The 24,126-nt window shown below is 36.0% G+C and overlaps 1 protein-coding gene across 1 annotated transcript; it reads right to left on the bottom strand.

The window, feature by feature from the left end:
• Window positions 1-2,307: 2,307 nt before the first annotated feature.
• On the bottom strand, window positions 2,308-22,131 carry glud1a (glutamate dehydrogenase 1a). Its single transcript, XM_051647705.1, has 13 exons — window positions 21,560-22,131; window positions 16,684-16,764; window positions 13,705-13,760; window positions 13,034-13,097; window positions 12,261-12,355; window positions 10,231-10,410; window positions 8,038-8,175; window positions 7,576-7,713; window positions 7,314-7,394; window positions 7,092-7,215; window positions 5,302-5,393; window positions 5,114-5,176; window positions 2,308-3,355 (listed from the first exon to the last, which is right to left on the bottom strand). The coding sequence occupies exons 1-13, from the start codon at window positions 21,960-21,962 to the stop codon at window positions 3,236-3,238; spliced, it is 1,635 nt and encodes a 544-aa protein (XP_051503665.1). The 5' UTR covers window positions 21,963-22,131; the 3' UTR covers window positions 2,308-3,235.
• Window positions 22,132-24,126: the final 1,995 nt, after the last annotated feature.

The raw sequence follows: 24,126 nt of genomic DNA, 5'->3' as shown, positions 1-24,126 counted from the left end.
AACTTTATCAAATTTTCATGGTCTCCATGTGTTATCCGAGCTTTTAAAATTACAGTCATACAGCTTTTTCCACATTGCAATTGTGGGAGGAGACGTGTGTCTGTCACAGCCCATCATTTTCCACTTGCTTAGAGGGAAGCCATGTACACTAAAACATAAACAATCCTATTGATGTCAGGGATGCTAACAACATTTACATATCTAAGTGGCAATGCACTGCTTTTGAATTTAATTTAAATTAGGCCAAGAATCAATAGACTGTTGTTACTATACCACACACAAAACACATATTTAAAGTGTACACACAACTGCAAAATAAACAAATCCGTAACATGCTTAAATTATTAATAATTTTTAAAGCACTCTGTCCTCATATTTAACAATAAACAGGCTATACTGAAACCCTCACTGATAAACCAGGTAAACAAGGTAAACCAGTTGTTCTGATGAGTACATTTTTCTACTCCACCCAAGTTCAAGTAGCCAATAGGCACACACATCTCTGACATACTTTCCCAGAGCACTAGCCTTGAAATAAAAACTGTCCCCTTCTGCCCTAAAACTTTGACACATTCACATACACACACTTGCAAACACTAACAACTGAGGACTATACAAACATGTCTTTCCTGTCAGGCGTTTTGGGTAATAAAGCAGCGGACTCATTTGTCGATCAGGCTGTGGATAAAGCAGGTGAGTCCCATGTGTGACCTTAAGGAAACCTTAAAACAATTTTTGTGTTGAAAAATTCTGTTTTTGTTTGTTTGTTTCTTGGCTTATTGTACCAAGACACTTTGTGTCCTCATTTATCCAGCCAAGTTTTGAGTTTTACATTACTTTTCAAATTTGAAATGGAAAAAACTACAAATGTGAAGTTTTTGCTGAGCAAGTATAACGGCAAAAGTAGCAATTAATTGGTAGCTTATTTGTTTATACGTTTTACCTGAAAAACAGACTCAAGATTTTTCAAGATTCTTTTGAGAAACAACCTGTTACTCTTTTTAGTAATTTGCAAATGTTTATAACTTAATTAACAGGTTCAATCCCTTTCAGTTTGCCACAAAATCTAGCAATGTTTCACTGTAATTTTTTCTGTTTTTCATCCCATTTAAATTGGTCTACAATGTTTGTTCTCTAAAAAGGTACTAGTTAAAATATTGCTTGAGAATGCAGTTAGTCCAGTAGTGATGCCACTCTAAGACCTTAAAAGTAGGATGGAATGAGCCTTTGAGGCAAAGTTATCTAAGAAGACTTTCTTTTAACAATCTTTAGACATCTAAAAAAATAATAATAAAAAAAAAAAATCTACTCTTTTTGGGCAGAAAACCTGCTGGGGAGATTACTAATTTTTTTTGCATCTAAAGTACCTTGTAATAAAGTTCCTGTTTAATTCTCACAGCGTCTGCGGCCAAAAGGAAGGTAAAGGAAACAATTACTGGAAAGAAACAAGATAAGCCAGATAAGACAGGGGGCATGGGAGGCCTTTTCCCATCTGAGGAGGACAAGAAACCAAAGCAAAAGGCAGGAGGTGGAATTTTTGGTGGCCTCCTTTCAGCAGAACCAGGAAAAGAGGGAAAGGGCAGTGGCGGAGTCAGCACTGGAGGAGACAGTAGTGGAGGAGTCAGCAGTGGAGGAGACAGTAGTGAGTTTACTTATTTATGACTACATATATGATTGTTTATATACATTTGTTCAAACTTCTATAGATATATAAAAAAGCACAATGTCAGTTAGTCAAAGCCAATGAATCCCTTAATATCAATTTTTTTCCATTTCTAATTTTGTGTTTGATTAGCTTTCAATGATGCACTGGATGACCTTGCTACGGAGTTCGCAGATAAATGATGATCTATCATTTAGGAAAATTGTTCTCCACTCAGTTCTCCAGCCAGAATCCTCTGCCTAACATCAGCACAAATCTCAAACATTTTAGTGACACACAATATAAGAAAATATTAATTTGTTCTTATGTAAATAGATTTTAGACAGTTTTTAACAGATGTCCATTCACCATCTTCAGCTGGATCACTACTAAAAATTACTGGAAACTACATATATTACATTTCTTACATTAAAATAACTTATTTGCATGTTTGTTTTTAATATCATGTGACATTAAGATATGTTTACTGAATAACAAATTATCAAATTTTATCCACCTATGCATTGCCTTCCTATTATCTTAGTTTGACAATCATGTTGGATTTTCTTTTTTTGGTCAAATTTTATACTTAAAAACATTTCAAATGATACAAACAAACTAGAAGGGTCTGGAAAGGTATTCCTTGGTAAATCATCTGACACACATTTTCATTTACATTTTATTAGTTTTACAATAAAAAGAAATACAAAGTAGATTTTTCCTTTCGAGAAATGCAAAGGCTGTTTCATATTAAATGCTAATATATTGATGAAAATAAACATTTGATCCAAAATATATGCCCTATAATTTGCATATGAAGTAATTCAACACATTTTCCAATATGGTCTAGGCCACAAAAAAAAAAAAAAAAGGAAGCTTTTCAAGGAATACTGTTCTAAAGGAGCAGCAAAACCAGATATTACTGTGCAATATTTCAGAAACAGATATAAAAAGCCTGAGATCACTTACCCTATTGACCATATTGTCAAAATGGGGGGGGGGGGCTAACTAGAAATTCTAGAAACTACAGCCACAAGCACTGTGACTAAGATTGCTGCTGTGACTATAAGGCCTATAATGGTCCTTTTCATACAGTAACTGCTTCATTAAACCTGACCTAAAGAAAACCTCACAAAGAGGTTTAAAATAAAGTATAAAGTTATTAATTTCTTCCTGCTATGCTCTTAGACATAGCAAAGACAGACACTAAGTTCGGAATTGCATACTACCCATACTTCTCGTACTGTACTACTTCTTCCATGTCTGTCTATGGCAGAAATAGTAAGAGTAGTATGGTAGTATGCAATTCCGAACTCAGAGAGAGTGACATGTGAATTAAAGGGACTTTGGTTTTAAGGCTTTTCTAAAAGCCATGCATATTTGAAAAGATGATGCACTTGATGAGACTGGAAGCTTCTAAAATAAGTTTGGCAAAGCAGACGCATATCGGTAACCACATGCACAAATGATGTGACACTATATTTTGATGTATAAGATGTAAACGTGAGGAGGTGAGCAGTTAAGTGATATATCTCACATCTGTGTTGATGAACAGACTTCAGAAATACAGAGAATCGTAATGAATACATTCATCTATGTGAAGGTAAGGCCAGCCTCGTGGTACACTTTGAAGACTTTTTCGATGGCGTTGACGTAAGCTGCTGTCCTCAGGTCCAGCCCAAGGTTATACTTGTTGGCTGTGCGCATGATTTGCTAAAGAAGGAAAGATGAATGTGAGCAACCTCTGAGCATTTCTGAAGCAACATTTTATGCCACACGGGCTCTTTTTACAGTGTATTAAACTGGCCTTCACAGGAAGTAAGGAGAATCAAAAACTGCAAAATGGTCCAAACTGAAAACACTCCAAAGTCAAATGTGGGTGAAAAAACTCTTTGGCGAGTAACTTAATACTTTAACATGGTTTAAAACAAACTGAAAGAGTGATAGTCAGACCCTTGCTGATGTAAGTGACGCAAGTGAATACAATCTAAGACATTAAAACGTTTAAAGTATTCTTTCTCAAGAACTTCATATGGCTAAACATTTGTGAAATATTTCTCGCCTCAAAATAAATTTGAGGAACAAAATTATTTTGGCATGTGCAGTTATACAGAGAGACGGAGACAGGCTTGTAGATGATGTTGACTCTTCACTAACATGCAAGGAAAAACAGCTAAATATTCACACTGTCATTAGGGGAAATTTTTTTTTTTCATTTGGATTAAAATAATGCCAAATAGTTTCATGACTGATAAAAAATATTTATGGACGGTACATTTTCTCAATTCACTTGCCAACACATCTCTTGGGTGTGGTAAATGATTAGAAATGAGGTAACATTAAATTGTTTGCCTCGTGATATAATATCCAGTTCTGGAACAAATGATTGGAAACAACAATAGCACATCAGTAAACAGATGCTGTTCTCTGGTTACCAGATCCCAGTCTAACACAAAAGCAGTAGTTGGGTGTGTAACAGGTAAGAGTGTCTGTTTGTGTCTATGGTTGGATGACAGAAAGGTGTGTGCTGGAGGGGGAATTGATAGGACATTATATCAGAATGACATAAAACATTCATGGTGTGATGGTTCCATCTAACACAGCCACAACCATTGCACTGGTGATACAATTAAGCATATGACAATGCTCAGTTCATAGAACTGGCCTTTAACATGGCTAATAAACAGTATTACATGGCTATCTGGAATATTCTATTCTGATTGGTCAATCCTTGGATTCAACAGACTCCACGGTCAAATATTTTTGTATAATGACCGGTAAACTTTATAATTGACCATTGTTGTACTAGCTTCTGTGTCATGGCAATTCGTGACAGAGTCCTGATCACCCTGTCAGGATTTATTTTAAGATAATGACCAAATGACTGTACATTATCCTTACTTATTACACACCTCCCTGGAATACTCAATTATCATTGGTCAATCGTGCCATCTAGCGGTCTGATATCTGGGGAGTAGGTGATATCAGACCGGTCAACCGGGTATTGTGTATCATCTTTTTCTACTTCTTGTATCACTACAAGTAAGCTAATAAAATAATTTGAACTCAAATCAATATTTCATGTCCATTTATTTTTTTTATTTGGCAAGTTGTCTTGTAATAAGCTGGATAATGAGCAGTCAGACGGTCATTTTTGCTAAATAAACACCAACAGGTCTCAGACGCCAACCAGAGTTGGAATTTAGCTGTTTCTAGAGACTCTGTGATTTCTCTCCTCTCACATAATTCCATAATTTCAACGCAAACCAATATTTCATGTCCATTTAACTTAATGGATGCTTTGCGATGAGGTCCTGATCACCCTGTCTGGGTTTATTTTGCGATAACGACCAGCTGACTGTACATTATCTCTTACCAAATAAATATTCTCCTTTAATACTGTTGGCCAGAGACTTTGCCTAACCTTTAAATTTCAATAAGAGTAGAAAAAAATTATTAACATCTACTTACTCTGGCAGATCGCTCCATTGTGTAAGCCAATCCAGAATGCACAATGTCCTTTTCAGAAGCTCCCTACAAGAAAAACAAAACAAGCCAAGGTGTGGTAGTCTAATTTATAGTAATTAAAGCAAGAAAGATTATGAAAGATGTCAAGAGCTTTTGTTCATGTGTGTATATGTTTGTGTGTTTGTACTCACAGCAATCCTGTCCTGAAACTCAGAGGTGGGAATGACAGGTATGGATCCGCCATGTTTCCCAAACTTTCTTTCCAGACTCTCCTGAACAGACACTGCCAAAGTATACATTAGATCATTAGGAGACCTTCAGCTTCTCTACAGCCTCACCGAGTGTTAGCTCAATTTAGTTATATGTTCTACAGATGTTGCAAGAAAATATCTGATTGTACCAGTTCATATAAATACACAAACACTTAACACCACCTAACACCAATTACTCTGTATTCCCTTCACAACATCAACAAATGCAGCTAAAAGCTTCTCTCATTGAGCTTTCTGACCCTGAAAACTAGGGACTAACCACTGAAAAACAGAAAGAATTATTACCAAGAGAAAATTTGTCAAGATAAACCTTGTGTTTTATGTTACTGCTATTTTGCTAAGCTTTTTATTTTACAATTAGTATGAACAAGAACATAAAAAACACAGCTTAATGAGAAAGTGAACTTTTCACTACATACAGTACGGATACAGTTGTTAGATCATTGTTTTTGAAAATTGTAGTTTTTACTTTCATTTTGTTATATATTTTGATTTTTAATTTAGGTTTAGTTTTAGTTGGTTTGAATTTTTCACAAATAGTTTAAGCTGAAGTATGTAATTTCTGCTTTCTGAATATGTCCCCCATCTGCCGTTGGTCAAATAAAGAGATAGTCCCGCCCCCAACTCTTGGTTGAGTAATGTTGTTGGGGCGGGTCTAAGCAAGTTGCTCAAAACAAAGAGCAATTTTCATAGCGCAACAGAAATACAGTGTTTACAGTTTTCGAGAAAATTAACCTATGAATGGCTTGCCTATAGTTGACTCTGAATAACTATAGAGCTGGGATAGGAGAAAAGTATTTTAACACAAAAAAGTTACATACTTCAGCTTTAATAGCAACTTTAAAAGTTTCTAACATCTGTATCATTGGAAAGTGACTAATTTTACTTTGGGTGGTTCTTTCTGACAAAATACACCAATAGTCTAAATTCAGGCTTGGGAGATTAATTCAATCAGATCATCCAACATTGACTGAAAATACAAACACTAAAGTCTCTGTCATTTTTCGTTCAGATTATAGAGCACATTTATAGTTTCAGTTTAGTTTGTGTTCTTTCCCAAACTCAAGTTTTTATTTTTATTTAGTTAAAAGTATTTTTTCACTGCTAGTTTTCATCTTTGTGATAGATAATACGATTAAAACCTCACATCACACAGATCCTACATGAGAAAATGGAGGAGTTCTAGACAGGCGGTATTGAGAGCATCTGTCTGTGTCTATCCCTGTTACTGTCTGTTTTGTCTGTCTGTATGTTCCTCTCCTGGAACATTTGTACCATGTTGACTGGCAATTATTTAAGGTCATTCCAGGGCAGACAGAATGGAGGGATAGAGCAAATGTTTGTATTTATATGCATGTGCGTGTGTAAGCATGGCAAAATGCTTTCAGGGGTGCACCAATAACCCCTGTCTTTGCTTGTGGCAGCAAAATAAACAAAGTGAACAAGAATATCACATAACCAATTATCCCAGCCTGCCTGCACTACCAACATAACGTAGAACAATTAGAAGATAGCGTTAAGCACTGGAAAACAGGCCCTGACAGATTACAAAAACATTACAAAGATTTTTTTATCGGTTTTATATCCAATTTATTAACAATCATACCGTTTTTACTATGGAAATATCTAATAGCAAACACCTAGTATGTTAAATATGTAGTATTGCTGTAAGTCACATTTACTGGGAAATGCATTTTTGATGGACTTACTGAGGAGGTGGTAGTTTGAGTCCCTTTCATATTTGAAGGTCAGTCTGCCATAACTGACATGGTTTAGGTTCTTCAGCCACTCAAAGTATGAGACCGTCACACCTCCAGCATTCAGATACATGTCCTATATATATTACACATATTATAAGTTGTAAAATAGGCTTGCACATTTAGATTTAACACTACAACTGGAAAAATATCAAATATGATTAACTGACTTACCGGAATCACCATGATGTTCCTCTCAAGGAATATCTTGTCTGCCTCAGGGGTAGTGGGGCCATTGGCTCCCTCAGCAATGATCTGTGAAATAACAAGCATAAGCCTAAATCAAACATTTTCCTTGCACATTCTAAAGGGAGCTTTTTGGAAGTAGGGAATAAACAATTTCTTCTCCACATGCATTACACATATTCAATTATTAATCTATTAAAAGGCATTATTGATTTTAAAATTAATAATTGGTGTGGATGGCTCTATTTACCTTTGCCTTGATTTTCTGTGCGTTTTTTCTAGTAAGCTGCTTTTCACTTGCAGCGGGGATCAGGATATCACAATCAGCCTCCAAGATGCTGCCTTCATAGGGGGTGGCCTTGGGGAAGCCGACAATAGTGCCATTGGCCTGGAGAGAGAGTATTTGATCTATCAGTTACAATTAATACACGTAATACTGCTCAGTGACCACAAGATGGCTCCCTTACAGCAATATTATTTACAATACACTGAAGGTTCAAGTCATTTTACCATGTGTGTACACGGGAACAGAATTGCATTTCTCATGTACAGCTCTTAACAGTGTGCATAGTACACACATATCAGTAACAATGGTAACAGTCTGACATGTGTGCAGTGTATTTACAGCGGCGTATATATGGATCAGGGTTCTATTAAATGTAATTAGTGAATGTAATCAGAACTGTAAAGTAAATGAGTGATTCACACTCACCAGCTTGTAGTCTTCCAGCTCTTTTGGATCAATGCCGTTAGGGTTCCAGATGCTTCCATCCAGCTCTCCGACACCTACACATTTTGCTCCGAAACGGTGCAGATAACGCATAGAGTGCAGGCCCACATTGCCAAAGCCCTGCCAAAGAAATTAGGCATTAGACAGCATTAAATATTAGGCTTATTCATATTGGCAGCTGAGCTGAAGGCAATGTGTAATACCGATTAATTCAGTCTATGCAGGGGTTTTGAGACCTGAGAAGACATACTTTTTATTTGGATTGAGCATAATATATGTATATATAATTATCATTGATAGAAACTAAAACGAAAACGTAATGAAAACATTCTTGTTAAATGAAACGAAAATAAAAACTAAAATGATGGGAAAAAACTGAAACAAACACTTTTACATAATGTTGAAATGAACTAAAATAAAATAAAAATGAACTTAAAACAATTTTTATTTTTGATACACAATAGGGCGAATATGGGCAAAGTGGGACACTTTTGGAAACTTTACTTTTTTTGGCCACATAACCTGGCATTAAACCTTTATAGAAAGCTTAGGATGTCTCCTACCTTAGTCAAAAGCAAAAATGAAGAAAAACTCAATACTGGGAAAAGAACCTTTGAAAAACCTCTTTTGACCATTTCCCAGATTTTATTTTCAGGTAGGATTCTATAGAAAATATCTACAAATTTGGAATTAATCTGTACATTTTCTTATACATTTTCACATCATACATCATCATTTGTAACATAAATTACAAACATTAATTCAACTCTTACTTTTTTAGAAACCTCAGATTTCTGTCATTTTCTTTACCATTGCTTTTTCGACCGGTGGACATGAAATTGCGCTCTGCCACACATCACAATGTAAAATCATCAATTTAAAACCTCAAAAAGTTAATTGTTAACTTCCCAAAGATTAGTTTAGTAATGATTTTTAACCACTTGAAGAAATACATATGGATACAATGGGGATTAAGCTTAACTGTCCCACTTTACCCTTCTCCACCCTATATTATTAAAATTGTAAACATTTAGAATCCACCTTAATTAAACATGAAAATGCCACAAGATGGAGGAAATACAAGACCACCCTGAGTAATTGAATGACGTCAGATATTTTAAATGATATCAGAAAATACTCAAAATAAAAACTAACTAAACTAAAACTAGGAAACACTGAGAAAACTAGACAAACAGACAAAGTGTGAAAACTAACGAAAACTAAACTTAATTTAAAAGACAAAATTAATACAAACTAGAAATAATAACTAAATTAAAAATCCAAAACTATAATAACCCTGCTTAAACCTGTAAAAGTTTTTTTTTTTTATGCAAATCGGCCCAATATGTGTTAACATTTAAAACAAATTAAAAACATTTCTATCACATCTGGAGTGTAAATTTCAGAAGTCTTGTGTCCTTTTAAATTCCTCACAAATATCAATCAAGCCTCTAGAGCACAGTGGCATGTGCTGAATATTTAAAGTCCATAGGTAATGTCAGAATGATGCATATCAGCAAACACTGAGTGCTGGCAGAGTCATTAGCTAGTGCACAATGTGCCTGTCAGCAGCACCATGCAGTAGGTGTACACTGTACTCACAGTCTGCACAGCTCTTATTAATAAACAAAATAACTAATTCATATTTACAAGTTTTACAACAGTGAACTAAACACTTCACCCAACAAATCTGATATGACTGCAAAATGTAAATATGACCAAAATGTACATTTCATCCTGAAAAGAGGAGAATCAAAGATGCAATTAGCACAATCCAAGTAGGGAACTGTGCATCCCTAGGGGTTTCAAAAGGGGTTTGTGAGATTGTGATAGAAATGCCAGTGTATAAAAACATAAGAATAGTAAAAATGGCAAATATAAAAATATATAATAAAAAAAGAATGTATAAAACAAAACAAGTACACTTATATTCTCTTATAAATGTATTTAAATATTAGTCATTTTTTTAAATTATTTTAAATGACGTTTTTAGTAATTATTTTAAATAACCATTTAGATTATAACATGTGAAGATGTAAAATTCCTTATAGTTATGTTTCATCACGGGTGGTACTTCATTAGTTTAGGTCACAGGTGTTCGGCTGACAAAAAAGAAATGTTGGGAACCCCTGACATAAACAATTACTTGCATTTGTATTGTGGCTGAGCACAAACCTGTATGACAAACGTCTTATCTCCAAAGCCAGGGTTCAGGCCCAGTTGGCTCATGTAAGCAGCCTCATTGACAAAGTTTTCAATGCCATGGAAGACACCACGGCCAGTGGCAGATATGCGACCGTGAATCCCACCCTGGCTGATGGGCTTACCAGTCACACAGGCATGGGCATTGATATCCTAAGAAATAAATCAAGAAAGAAAAAATATTTTTTTAAGAATATTAATTTACTTTCTAAGCATTTAATGAATGTTGTTTGCATTCAAATGGAATGACCTAAACTTCAACACTAGTATGACATACAAAGTCGACCACACAAAACTGATGCAATGAGATCTCCGTGGTAGCTTGTCATGAGAGATATGAGTATACATCAACATTATGTTATTTACTCATATCTCTAATGTCCTTTCATTTGATCTGGCTACAGGGCAGCTCAAAAACAGGACCGAACGTCACAGCTACCCAGACAAAGTAACCGACTGCATGGGAGGACAGACAGTATTGAAAGAGTCTGTCAGGAGAGGGTGGAAAAATACAGGGGCGCTTTGTTTTCCTGCTCTCGTTAACAACGTGATCTTTGTCAGGGATGGCTCTGGGTATTGAGTCACCATCACAGTAACAAACTGCTTGATAGTTCTTCTTAAAGATATCCTGCATGATTTTTCAGCATAAATACAATGTTCGCGTGCCCGCAGTGAGAAGCTTCTCACTTAAAACAGCCTTCCGTTGCCATCTTCTGGAGAGAAGGACACCAGGCATATGTGAATCTCAAGTTTTATAATAACACTAGACATATCTGGCAGCATAACGCTTTTGTGCTATGAAAAATGAGAGGAAAATATTAATAAAAATAAAGAGCCACAGTGAGAAATTACAGTATTTTACATAATCTAACGATTTGTTATTTTAATATTTATTTGTAAACAAAAAGATAAGTGGCAAATTGCGGTTTAGTTATTTGGTTTTGCCCCTATTGTTGATTTATTTATTTTTTTATTAGACACCAATTCCATGATGGCTATTTTATTTTTTTTTAATGAAAAATCAGCTATAATGAACAAACGTTTATTGTTCATTTGACTTGACTGTGTCATTATTAGCCTATATCGTATTATTATGCGTAGTCCATCATGTTTACAGCGCAAAATAAACACAGAAATTTCTTAGTAGAAACTCTGGTGCGATTGTGTATTTATTCCCTCTAGGCTTGCTGTAGAATGCGTATGTCCATATGCAGCTTTCAGTGAGAAAAGAAATTACGTTCAACAAAAACAGACAGCCTCCGTTTTTTTATTTTATTTAATTTTTTTACTTTTTTTTTTGTAGTTTTAGTGTAGGAGAATTCAAGAAAAATGTTTGGTGACAATCACTATGGATAACAATCTGCATTTGTGATGATATGAGGCTTTGAATGCAATCACTGATGAAAACGTTGAGATCAGCATGAAGACAAAACCGCTTATTCGTGATTGGCCGGACTCACCGATGACAACAGTGATGTTTATTTCATGGGCCGAGTACGCAATGGCACACTACACATACTAGTCTTACTACTTCTGCTATGTCAGGCTATGGCAGAAATAAGAGTTGTATGGTAGTATGCCATTGCCAATGTGTTTATTCTGACATCTTCTGTTCTGCTAAACTCTCTCAAATCCATATTATTATATAGTACATCATGTTTATATCACGTTATATTATGTTTATCATAATAATATCATGTTTATTTATAAAAACAATTCAAAATGATTAAAAATACCTTTATTGGTAAAATAATACAAGCTTTTATTGGACTTTCTTCTTGTATACAGGCACTGTATTAAGCAGCACATGACCATATCAAATTAATAATGTTTCTGGTTATTATATATAAAATCTGAATTCCACTTCGTCTGCAATAAAGAACGCAAACATTGCACAATCTTCCATGACTGATGTAGGTTCAGCACATGCCACCCCTATACATTTTTCTCAAACCAGTTTTGTATGAAATAAGCACTTTAGTAAATCAGGTTAGTGAACTTACATGATGGCCCATAGTGTTAGCATAAGTGTCAGCAATCCAAGACATTTCCCTCTCTCCTGTGCTCATGTCTGGGGCTGGGACGTCAATGCCAGGCCCTGAAACAGGAAACAGAAATGAGATTTTAATGTGCTACTGATCCTCCCTTCCCATGGCCATGGCTCTTTATACCTCAACTGCCTGGACCTCAAATATCACTGAGTATCGCACCATGGGTAATAATCTGTGATATTACATTTTATTACATGTTATGCCAGCTGTGCACAGTCACCGATACATTTTTTAGAGGAGCTGCACTGTGTTGACAATGAGGAAGGTGTAAAGTATGGCAAGTCAGCACAGACCCAAAAACATGACCTGCTTGCTAAAGAATGTTGACTCAAGGTGTTTGAAAGTTGTGTCATTCAAATACAGCTTATCTAGGCTTATAGGTTAAACACTAAATTAAGTGTAATGAAGAAGCAGTGTCAATAGCAGGTTTACAGCAGACTCAGTTTCTCAATGTGCTAGCTTACTATTTCCTGGCCATTGTTCCTAAGAGTTATTGTGTTCAGCAATGTCTGATCTGCAACAGAATACCCGTTGTGTAAAATCAAAAGCAAATTCTCACACTAATATAACTAAAATATGCTTAAAAGGGAAGTAATTTTGGATTAACAACTATTGATAAACAAGGAGTTGTGTAGAACTTTGCGAATGGTGGGCTTTCCAATTCAGCAGAGCTTTCTGTTGAATTCTGTGGGCACAGATTCAGTTTGGGCCTGCTTATCACTCACCAATGAACCCCTTTTTTGCCAGCTCAATGGTGAACCTTCTTGTGATCTTCTCCAGTTCAGTGTCCTATGCAAGGAAAGCAAAAAAGAAGGGGCATCAGTGACTATACTGTGATTAAGGAAGTAAACATTAAGAAAGCAAAATCATTCAGTATTCCAGCTGTTGATGGGGTTTCTGAGTCAGTATTTATCAGTAGATGTTAACTCCAAAATTCTAACCTCAAAACTACATGTTTAATCATGCCACAAATAATAAAGCACCAACAACCAGTGGACAGAGACAAAACAGTGTCTTTAACAGCACAGGCACTAAATACTGTAAGCTTTCGCCCACCAAGTCAATCATTTTTTTATAATAGATATCATAGACTAATGCAACTTCACTTTAATTGACATTTTGCTGATTTAACTATATCAGGCTTGATTGCGACTAGAAGAAAATTGCATAAATGGGATCTCCATTTACATCTCAATGCTTTTTAGGACCACATCATTAAATCTTTATCAATAGGGAAGGGAGTCTAGGCAATACAATTTAACAAAAAATATAAACAAAATATAAATCTAGCTACTCATTTTTAGGAGTAGCGTATTTAAAATTAGGGCTGTAGTTACCATCTCATATTGAAGTTACCATCTCATATTTACTGACAAAATACGAAGAAAATACTCACAGAGTAATTTTTTGGGTTAATTTTCACACCAGCTTTAGCTCCTCCAAAAGGCACGTCTGTTAAGTGCACAGTTCATGTGGATGATTACATGTTCATACAAACAACCATAAAGAAACAAAAAAAAAGTGCTTGGGCTTGGGTATTGATACAGATTTCCTGATTCGATTCCGATTCACAAGCTCTGGATTTGATTCTGATTTGATATCGATTCATACGGGTGTATTTCAGTTATAATGTCCCTTTTGCTTACATATGAAAGAAATTCTCTCCCAGCTGATGCTGTTAATTATACAGAGGACCTTCTAACTAGGTACATTTTGAAAATATTAATTTTACTAATTATATTTTATTAGTTTTCATCATTTTGGTCACATTTGAGCTTTTTAAAAACGAATAAATCCATGTATTCAATCAAAATTATATTTTAAATATTATATTTTTGTTACATTTTTGTTTAATTGCATAATTTGTACTATGTACAAGTATTTAAATGTATTTGTTAAAACTGGCATTTCTGTAAGGAGCATCTTTATGTTAACGAGAGAGACTCAAAAGGATTCATCTCATCTGTGCCATGAATGATTAGAATTAAACATTTTTTGTTTTTTGTTTTTGATCAACAACTGACTGTACAGAAAAGAAAGAACATTCAAATAGACATTATTCAATGATAAATGGGTTGCATGGATCTCGTCTATGGACACACATTACACGGAACAACTTTTACTTTCAACAGGCAGTGAAAGTACAACCCCAATTCCAAATAAGTTGGGACAGTATGAAAAATGCTAATAAAAACAAAAAGGAGTGATTTGTAAATAATATTCACCCTTTGCTATATTGAAAGCACTACAACAGTAATTTCTAAACAAATGATTGCAACACACTACAAAAAAGTTGAGACAGGGGCAATTTAAGACTAATAACAATTTGACGAGTTGAAATAAAAAGGCAATGTGAAACAGGAGATGTTAAACAGGTGAGGCAATTGTGTCATACTGTATACTGTATAAGGAGCCTCTAAAAACAGACTAGTCATTCAAGAGCAAGGATCGTTCAAGACTCGTCAATTTGCCAACAGATGCTTCAGCAAATAATACAGCACTTTGAGAATAATCCAGTTTTTTTTTTGGAAGGATTTTGGGCATTTCACCCTCTACAGTGCACAATATAGTTAAAATATTCAAGGAATATGGTCAAATGTCAGTGCGTAAAGGGCAAGATGAAAACCACTTCTGAATGTGCGTGATCTCTGATCCCTCAGACGTCACTGTCTTAAAAAACATCATTCATCTGTAATGAATATCATGAACATGGGCTTGGGATTACTTTAGTAAACCTTTGTTAGTCAACACCACTTGCCACTGCATCCACAGATGCAAGTTAAGACTTAACTATGCAAAGCAGAAGCCATACATCAACACTGACCAGAAGTGCTGCCGACTTCTCTGGGCTCGGTCTTATCTTACATGGAAAGTGTTTTTTGGTCTGAAGAGTCCACATTTCAAAAAGTTTTTTAAAAACACAGCTGTCGTGTTATCTGGGCCAAAGAGGAAAAGGACCATCCAAGCTGTTATCAGCGTCAGTTCCAAAAGCCAGTGTCTGTATGGGCCTGTGGTGTGTCAGTGCTCATGGCATGGATAACTCGCACATCTGTGAGGGCACCATTAATGCAGACAGATATGTACACATTTTGGAGCAGCATATACTGCCATCCAGCACCGTCTTTTCCAGGGATGTCCCTGCATTTTCCTGTAGGACAACTTCATACCACATACTGCCCGGATTACAAGTGCATGGCTATGTAAGCAGAGAGTGCGGGTGCTAGACTGGCCTGCCTGCAGTCCTGACCATCTCCAATTGAGAATGCGTGGCACATTATGAAGCACACCATATGGCAACAAAGACCCCGTACAATTGTGCAACTACTGACTTACATAATGATGAATAGGGGACAATTCCACTTTCTAAACTTAACAAACTTGTGTCTTCAGTGCCCAAATACTTAAATATTATTAGAACAAATGGTGATGTCCCAACTTTTTTGGAGCGTGTTGCAATCATCTGATATGAAATGACTGTACATTTAAAAATAACATTGAAATTCACAGGTTCAAACATCATATGTGTAGTTGTAGTACTTTCAATATAGCAAAGGATGAATATAATACAAATCACTCATTTTTGTTTTTATTAGCATTTTTCATCCTGTCCCAACTTTTTCGGAATTGGGGTTGTATCTTGCTGCTTTATACTTCACCACTATACTACACAATTACTGGTGAGTGAAATGTAAATATTTACCAGTCAGTTGCCAAATATATAGCTATATTTTAGTTGCACAGTGCAAAATTTGGTTGCAAATGCAAGTGATTTACTCTCATTGTAGTGGAGGGTTGCGCAAAGAGTAAAAGATCGATCATGGGATTTAAGAATCGATATCAAGATCGTTCAAATGAAGATCGACATGCATCGGAAAATCTATCATTTTTACCCACCCCTATACAATGTGGTCCAAAAGTTTGACTGAAAATAATTTGAAAATCTAACCCTTTTCTGTGAAATTTTAACCAAAGTATCATTATGAACTATTTAAAATTCTGCACTATTTCTGGGTCACTATTAATCAAATGCAAGCAAATTTGCGACACTGACCATGTTAACTCCTTTGTACAAAAGTCAGATTTTCATTGCGTCCGCTGTAGCACACAAGAGGCCTTTTGGATTATTCTCAAATCAAGCTGGGATAACATGAATCATCAGGCTTCACACATCATTCACATACCAAATACTAAGAAAATCTGAAATTCATATACTGTAACTTTTTTTAGTTATACTTTTCAATTTCATGGCCTTTTTTGTAATAAAGATTTTGTATTAAATTGTATGCAGAATAAATGAAAAATAAATACACTTTCACTAGTGGTCTCATACTTTTGGACCCCACTGTACATCAGCAAACTTAAAAACAGAACTTACCTACAACTGCACATTTGTATGTCATTAGTGAGGCAAGGGCTTTCACCTCATCGACTGACACCTCAGTACTGTAACGGATACCTGGACAAAAAGAAGCGGTTTTGAATCCTTGTCAACTTTTAGGCCTACGCAAATTACATATTGTACATAGATCTACCAAATCCATATTAAAACAAGGCTCTTCATGTGTCACTTTCACTTGTTTAATAATGCAAAGACGGGAGACGGCCATAGATCTTTCTATTGATTAAAGCTAAGGGCAATCTCTTGGACTATAACCCTGGTGCCGCTAATCATTTTGATACCCACTTTCAGACTGGATCTGTCGTAAACCCATTAACACTTAAATGCATGATAATTTTCCCAAACACTCATATGCGGGACTTTAGAGACCCGACACTTATATCTATCAAAAATGGATGTACAAAATGCCCAGATAGTGTGAAATTTTCCAAATATTTTCAAGACTATTAGAAAATAATAAAATAAAATATATTTTGATGTTTTATTTTTCATGAATCAAAGAGATAATGCAACAAATCAGGACTAATCTAGAACAGGATTCATTATTTTCACACTGAAATTTCATGACATGTAACTGGCTGTTAAACACATATTGAGCTACATATAACACATAATCTACACATAAGATACACATCAGCTACACCTAAGTCACACATACAGTTCTGTGCAAAAGTTTTAGGCACATAAGATGTTTCACAAAAGCATTTGTCTTAAGATGGTTATTTATATCTTCAGTTTTAGTGTGTCAATAGGAAATATAACTTTTAAACTCCCAAACATTACTTTTGCAAATAGAATTGAAGAACAGGGAGCTCTGCAACAGATAGCATGGGCCCCACAGAGCCCCCCACTGAACATCATGTCAGTCTGAGATTACATAAAAGGACAGAAGCAATTGAGACAGCCTAAATAGATAGAAGAACTGTGGTGAATTCTCCAAGAAGCTTGGAACGTCCTATCTGCCAACAACCAAGAAAAACTGTGTCCAGGTGTTCCTAGGAGAATTGGCAAAGGTGGTCACACCAAATTTTGATGTAGTTTTTTTATGTTTACTGGACTTTGTTTGACATTAATTGATAAATGAAAACTTTTTACGGCATTATTTATGAAGACGTCCACACTATGCAAAATTTTTCACAAGTGCCTGAAACTTTTGCACAGTACTGTATGTATTTTCTCAAGCACTTATTGAGTCTAAATAGATGAACAACTTTATTTCATGAACAACCATTATTTCAGTAGTACACCCAAATGACAGCAGTCACATCATACTGTTCATGTGTTATACTTGCTATAGTTTACTTCAATGTTGTTTCTACGTCAGCTAGCAATGTCAAATGTAAATCAAATCAATCACTGAAACATCAGTGCCACCTTGAGTAAGAAATAACAAGTATAATATGTACTGTATGTGTACACAGATATGGGATACTGATAATTCACCATTGTTGATAATTCATTGTTGCACAGAAAATAAACGTGATATAGTGTTTATTTGTATGAATAGAGTACTCATTTCTCTTGTAATACACAGAGAAATAGATATCTTGTGATAGTACATTTAAATAGATATGAAATAATCATAAAAAATATCATTTAAATTAGTGTGTGAAAAAAACGACATTCTTACATACCTCGGGTCTCTAATGAAACAGAATAAAAACAAAATAAAAATGTTGCAATTGTGACTTTTTTTGTGTGTGTGTTACAGTATTTATAAGAGAGAGATTGAGGAATTCTTAAAGCGGTTTGGGAACAACTACAAAAAATGGATGAGGTACAGGGGGTGGAATGAGGTCCCGTGTCTCTAAAGACCTGAGGTATGCATTTAAGGGTTAACCCAAGAACAAATTGTTAGTATTTATGTGCTTTATATGATTCAGGTTGGCTTTTTAGGATGGTTTTAAGCTTTTGCCAAAATGAATCAATTAATAAATACCCACTCTTCTTAGCTGCTAAATTTAAACATGACCTTGTTTGTCAGTTAATACAGCAGTCTTGAAAATTATTCGTTTTAGGCAATGTGCTATTTGGAGAAGGAGGTCTGGAAAATTCAAAATGGTTTAACTGCCATGTGCAAAAAAGCAGGTCTACAGTTGAGAGAGGGAAAATTTGGTGGGGCAGGACAGGCAGTAAGTAAACCAACCACTATGATGACTCACTCCCTCCACAGAACTATGAGAGAAAAAATGTGAGCAGGGCCAAAACTGGGTGTGGTTACAGTGAAAGTCACTACCCCAAACTAAACATCCATGTTTTTAATTGTACTTAAAAAATCTGCTTGGGTGACACTGGAAAGCATGATGCTGAAAACTAGTAATTTATTTCAAATAACAACCAATAAAATGGAAATTACAGTTATTAATGCAAATTTAGATTTTTTAAAAACCTTGTAACACCAAACAGGAAAATAGTCTCCTTCCTGAGTTCATTTGTGACTAAGTGAGTAAGGAAACTCAGATTTTTATCAAAATGGCAGCAACACTGGCACTCTGGATGTAACAGTCTATTCACTAACACTATTATATGTAATAGTTACACACTGACTGAGCAAGACATGTGTACATGAGGAGGAAGTCCAAAGTTTGCATCCTCTTACCTATTATAACCAAGTTTTAGTGAATCTTTTTTGTATAGTTGACCAGAAAAGTATTAAGTAGTGCAACACCCCTAGAACTTCTTTCATTGCAAATCATATTATTCTTGATTTAGTATCATGATGTCCTTGTAACAGCGAAATATCACTGTTTTTTCTGAGATAAAATCACCAATTTCCACCACCTCTCCCATGTAAACTGGTTATGAGGGCACTTACACATTATCTTAATCAGAGAAGTCCCGACACAAATGCTGTAAAAACGCATGATGTGTCCACTGTCTATCTGTATACAAGACCTCAAGGAAACACCATTGCTTACAAACTCATCAGTTTAGAGTCTGGACATCATTCAGTAATTCAGTTCCTGAATGCTCCCGCACTGAAGTCAATACAGAATCAAACATTGTGAATTATGACATAATTCACTTCTGAAACTTTGGTGATAATTCAGCTTAACGCCCGTGCAATTTAGGCCATTTATAATAGGGTCAAGACAAGAGGAAATGGGATGTAAAATGTAGACTCTGGACAAAATAACCCTGACATATATGGTAAAAAAAAAAGCTGATAGACAGGGCTTCCATTCAAGGAAACTGCTGAAAGACTGAACTGGCCCAGGGACTTCCACCTCCCTTACTTTCTAAAGCATTGCACAGTCAGTCCTGACAAAGTAAAATGTAATGGCCTTACAAATATCTCAAGAATAGGCTATGGTTTACAAGCCAAGCCTGATAAAACAACTCTTACACAAACACATTCCACTGATAATAAATGATTTCTCGCAAGAACTTTCTAGAAAGCGAATAAATATCTCTGCAAAAATAAAAGCTGTGGTTTACAGTCTATGAAAAAAAATTAATAATTATGCAGAGAAAGTAAACCTACCTACTGAAATAAACACAAGAACACAACTGGCAGCATTCCTGTGCCTATTAAAATTATATCTTTACACACACAAAAAGTCATTCATACAAGCATGTTACTGTTGTGATTCTTGAGCAAAGATCAGATTAAAGCGATAGTTCACCCACAAATTAAAATTCTCTCATCATTTACACACCCTCATGCCATCCCAGATGTGTAGGACTTTTTCTTCTGCAGAACACAAACAAAGATTGTTAGAAGAATATTTCAGCTCTGTAGGTCCATATAGTCCAAGTGAATTGTGACTAAAACTTTAAAGCTCCAAAAAGCACATAAAGGCAACATAAAAGTAATCCATATGACTGCAATCCATTGGGTTTTGAGTGGGATCAGACCAAAATTTATGAACAGATCATTTTCACTGTACATCTAGCTATTGCAGTCTCTAAACACAATCATATTTCAAGCTCAAATACACTTCCTAGTGCTTGATGCAAGCACAGAGCGCTAGAAACCGCTAGGAATTGTAATTGAGTTTGAAATCATGATCACCAAGGAGACTGATGATGTCAAGATTTATAGTGAAAAAGTAGTTACATTTTGGTTTGTTCTCACCCAAAACCGATTGGATCGCTTCTGAAGACATGGATTAAACCACTGGAGATGTATGGATTATATTTATGCCGCCTTTATGTGCTTTTTGGGACTTAAACATTTTGGTCACCATTCACTTGTATTGTATTGACCTATACAGGGCTGATATTTTTTCTAAAAATCTTCGTTTGTGTTCTGCAAAAGAAAGAAAGTCATACACATCTGGGATGGCATGAGAGTGAGTAAATAATGAGAGAATTTTCATTTTTTTTTTTATTATTTATTTATTTATTTTTTTGGGGGGGTGAACTATCCCTTTAAGTTTAAAAGCAGCCTGCGAATAAAAGAGCCATGTCTATCGTGTACAATGCATGTTGTTGATGTTTTCTAGATGTATTGCTTTAAATATGAGCCGTTTATTACGGGTTACAGCACATTTATCTATTCGGATCCTTCAGCATTTAGGTAAACTCTTATCAGAACGCATTTGCACGCGAGCAGTCGCAGAGTGTCGCCTCTGCGCAGGATTCCTTCCAAGTTTATGGCACAAAAGGCCTATCATATATCACCCCACACCCGCTGTCAAAAACGAAAGTGTGTGCATATAAATATGTTTGGAGAGATACAGACTTATTTCATCTCAAAACGTTAACTTTGGAAGATGCTTTGACAGGTAAGAGCAGATATTTTGTGTCCGCGTGGCTCAGTTTGCATGCCTTTTTTTTTCTCCAGGCGCGACTTCTTCCTCACCCGGTGTTAATCATGCATAAACTCCCGGTTGAGACCGTGGCTTACCTCCTTTACACGGGGTCCTGTGCTGGCTGTGTTGAGCTCTATAAGCCTCAATCATCTCCCACTCCCCGTTGTCTCTCTTGATGGGGAATGACACGGACAGGACGTGGTTACAGGGCTTGATAATCTTGAGGATTCCCCGGACTCGATGTCTCTTCTGCTCGGGCGTTTCTCGCGTCTTCAGGTCGTGCACGAGTTTGTCCTCCACGATGGAAGCTCCGCGGTCGAAGAAACCCTCGACCATTCTGAAGAAGTTAGGGTCATCTTCTTTCTCTCCCACGGCCTCGCTGTAACGGCGGACCCGCATGAGAGTCGCGGAAGCGGGCAGAGCTGAGTCGACGAATGCCGAGGCCAGAGCGCTGCTGGCGGCTCCGCGAGTGACGAGCTCTCCGAGATACCTATACATGATTTTGGCCCAGTATAGTACTAATTTCTACCAAAAATAAACTTAAGACAGTCAGAGTGGCTTAAAGGGTGGCTCGGGGTGAATAAACGGGCTCCACCTTTTTCTGCTCCACTCACTAAACTGACAGACAGTATGAACTGTTAGTGAGTGTTTGAAGGGTTCCCACCTCAAGATGGGAGGGCGCTCAGGGAGCATAAGTGAACATTTTTGCAACTCGTGCTGTGAGGGAAATTGTATAGAAAAATATGTAGAAATGTTAAAGCTGCTGGTGTGCATTAACGTATTGGCTGAACTTAAAACTACCAGAGCTAAATGGTCAAGCTAAATTACTTAAAATTTCAGATGGCCATCCAGTTAACTAGGCAGCGTCAGGGTGGACAATAACAAAATTACATTAATCTATCTTCCCATAACAGGGTGGACATTCAGTGGATAAATGAGCCACTTCATGGTCTATGATTGATATCTAACAAACATATTTGTGAACTTATATTGATGATTTTATTTCTGTTAGCATAAATACTTATATTGAATGTATATTAAAGTTTTAAAATTACATTAATTTCCCACATATCTTCCCAATGTTATGCTTGACAACATACAACTAACACCACAAAATAAAGGAAAACATAAATAAAACAAAAAAGTTACAAACTTCAAATAACTTTTTTTGTAGAATGGCTGATGTCCACCTCCAGTGTGTGATGTCATTTCATAACATATATCTTCAACAAAAGGTCATAGTATCATAACAGGGTGGACAATAAGTAAAAGGACACAAAAAAACCTCCACTATCAGTGTTCAAATTACAAATTTACCACAAAATAATACATTTAGTGAGAGAATGTAACACTAAACTCTTAATTGTATGGGGGAAAAAATAGAAATCCAATGATTTAGCACTTATTTTTGTCCAAGATATTTGACGTGCAGTTTTTGGGACATGAGAAAATGACACTTTGCAATAGAAAAAGATTTCGGTTATATAAAATGTAACTTTTAAGCCCACAGACGTGTGTAACATTATACAGTTGAAGTCAGAAGTTTACATACACCTTAGCCAAATACATTTAAACTCAGTTTTTCACAGTTCCTGACATTTAATCACAGAAAACATTCCATCTTAGGTCAGTTAGGATCACTGCTTTATTTTAAGAATGTGAAATGTCAGAATAATAGTAGAGAGAATGATTTATTTCAGCTTTTATTTATTTCATCACATTCCCAGTGGGTCAGAAGTTTACATTCACTTTGTCAGTATTTAGTAGCATTGCCTTTAAATTGTTTACCTTGGGTCAAATATTTTGGGTAGCCTTCCACAAGCTTCTCACAATAAGTTGCTGTAATTTTGGCCCATTCCTCCAGACAGAACTGGTGTAACGGAGTCAGGTTTGTAGGCCTCCTTGCTCGCACACACTTTTTCAGTTCTGCCCACAAATTTTCTATCGAACTGAGGATTGCGATGGCCACTCCAATATCTTGACTTTGTTGTCCTTAAGCCATTTTGCCACAACTTTGGAGATATGCTTGGGGTCATTGTCCATTTGGAAGACCTATTTGCAACCGAGCTTTAACTTCCTGGCTGATGTCTTGAGATGTTGCTTCAACATATCCACATAATTTTCCTTCCTCATGATGCCATCTATTTGTGAAGTGCACCAGTCCCTCCCACAGCAAAGCACCCCCACAACTTGATGCTGTCACCCCCATGCTTCACGGTTGGGATGGTGTTCTTCGGCTTTCAAGCATCACCCTTTTTCCTCCAAACATAATGATGGTCATTATCGCCAAACAGTTCAATTTTTGTTTCATCAGACCAGAGGACATTTCTCCAAAAACATCTTTGTCCCCATGTGCACTTGCAACTATAGTCTGGCTTTTTTATGCAGTTTTGAAACAGTGGCTTCTTCCTTGCTGAGCAGCCTTTCAGGTTATGTCGATATAGGACTTGTTTTACTGTGGATATAGATACTTGTCTACCTGTTTCCTCCAGCATCTTCACAAGCTCCTTAGGGAATCTTGCGTGGAGTCAGATTTCAGCACAATACTGGCTGTTCGGAATGATTGCATTCTTGGGCTAATACGGATGCAGTGTCTCAAAACACATTTTAAAGGCTGAATTTCCTTTTAAATTAACAGAGCTTCAAAAAAAAATGCACAATG

Source organism: Myxocyprinus asiaticus, chromosome 21 (genome assembly GCF_019703515.2).
Source record: "Myxocyprinus asiaticus isolate MX2 ecotype Aquarium Trade chromosome 21, UBuf_Myxa_2, whole genome shotgun sequence".
NCBI classification, from domain to species: domain Eukaryota; kingdom Metazoa; phylum Chordata; class Actinopteri; order Cypriniformes; family Catostomidae; genus Myxocyprinus; species Myxocyprinus asiaticus.
The sequence above is the reverse complement of the archived record's forward strand: the minus strand, read 5'-3'. Positions and strand labels throughout refer to the sequence as shown.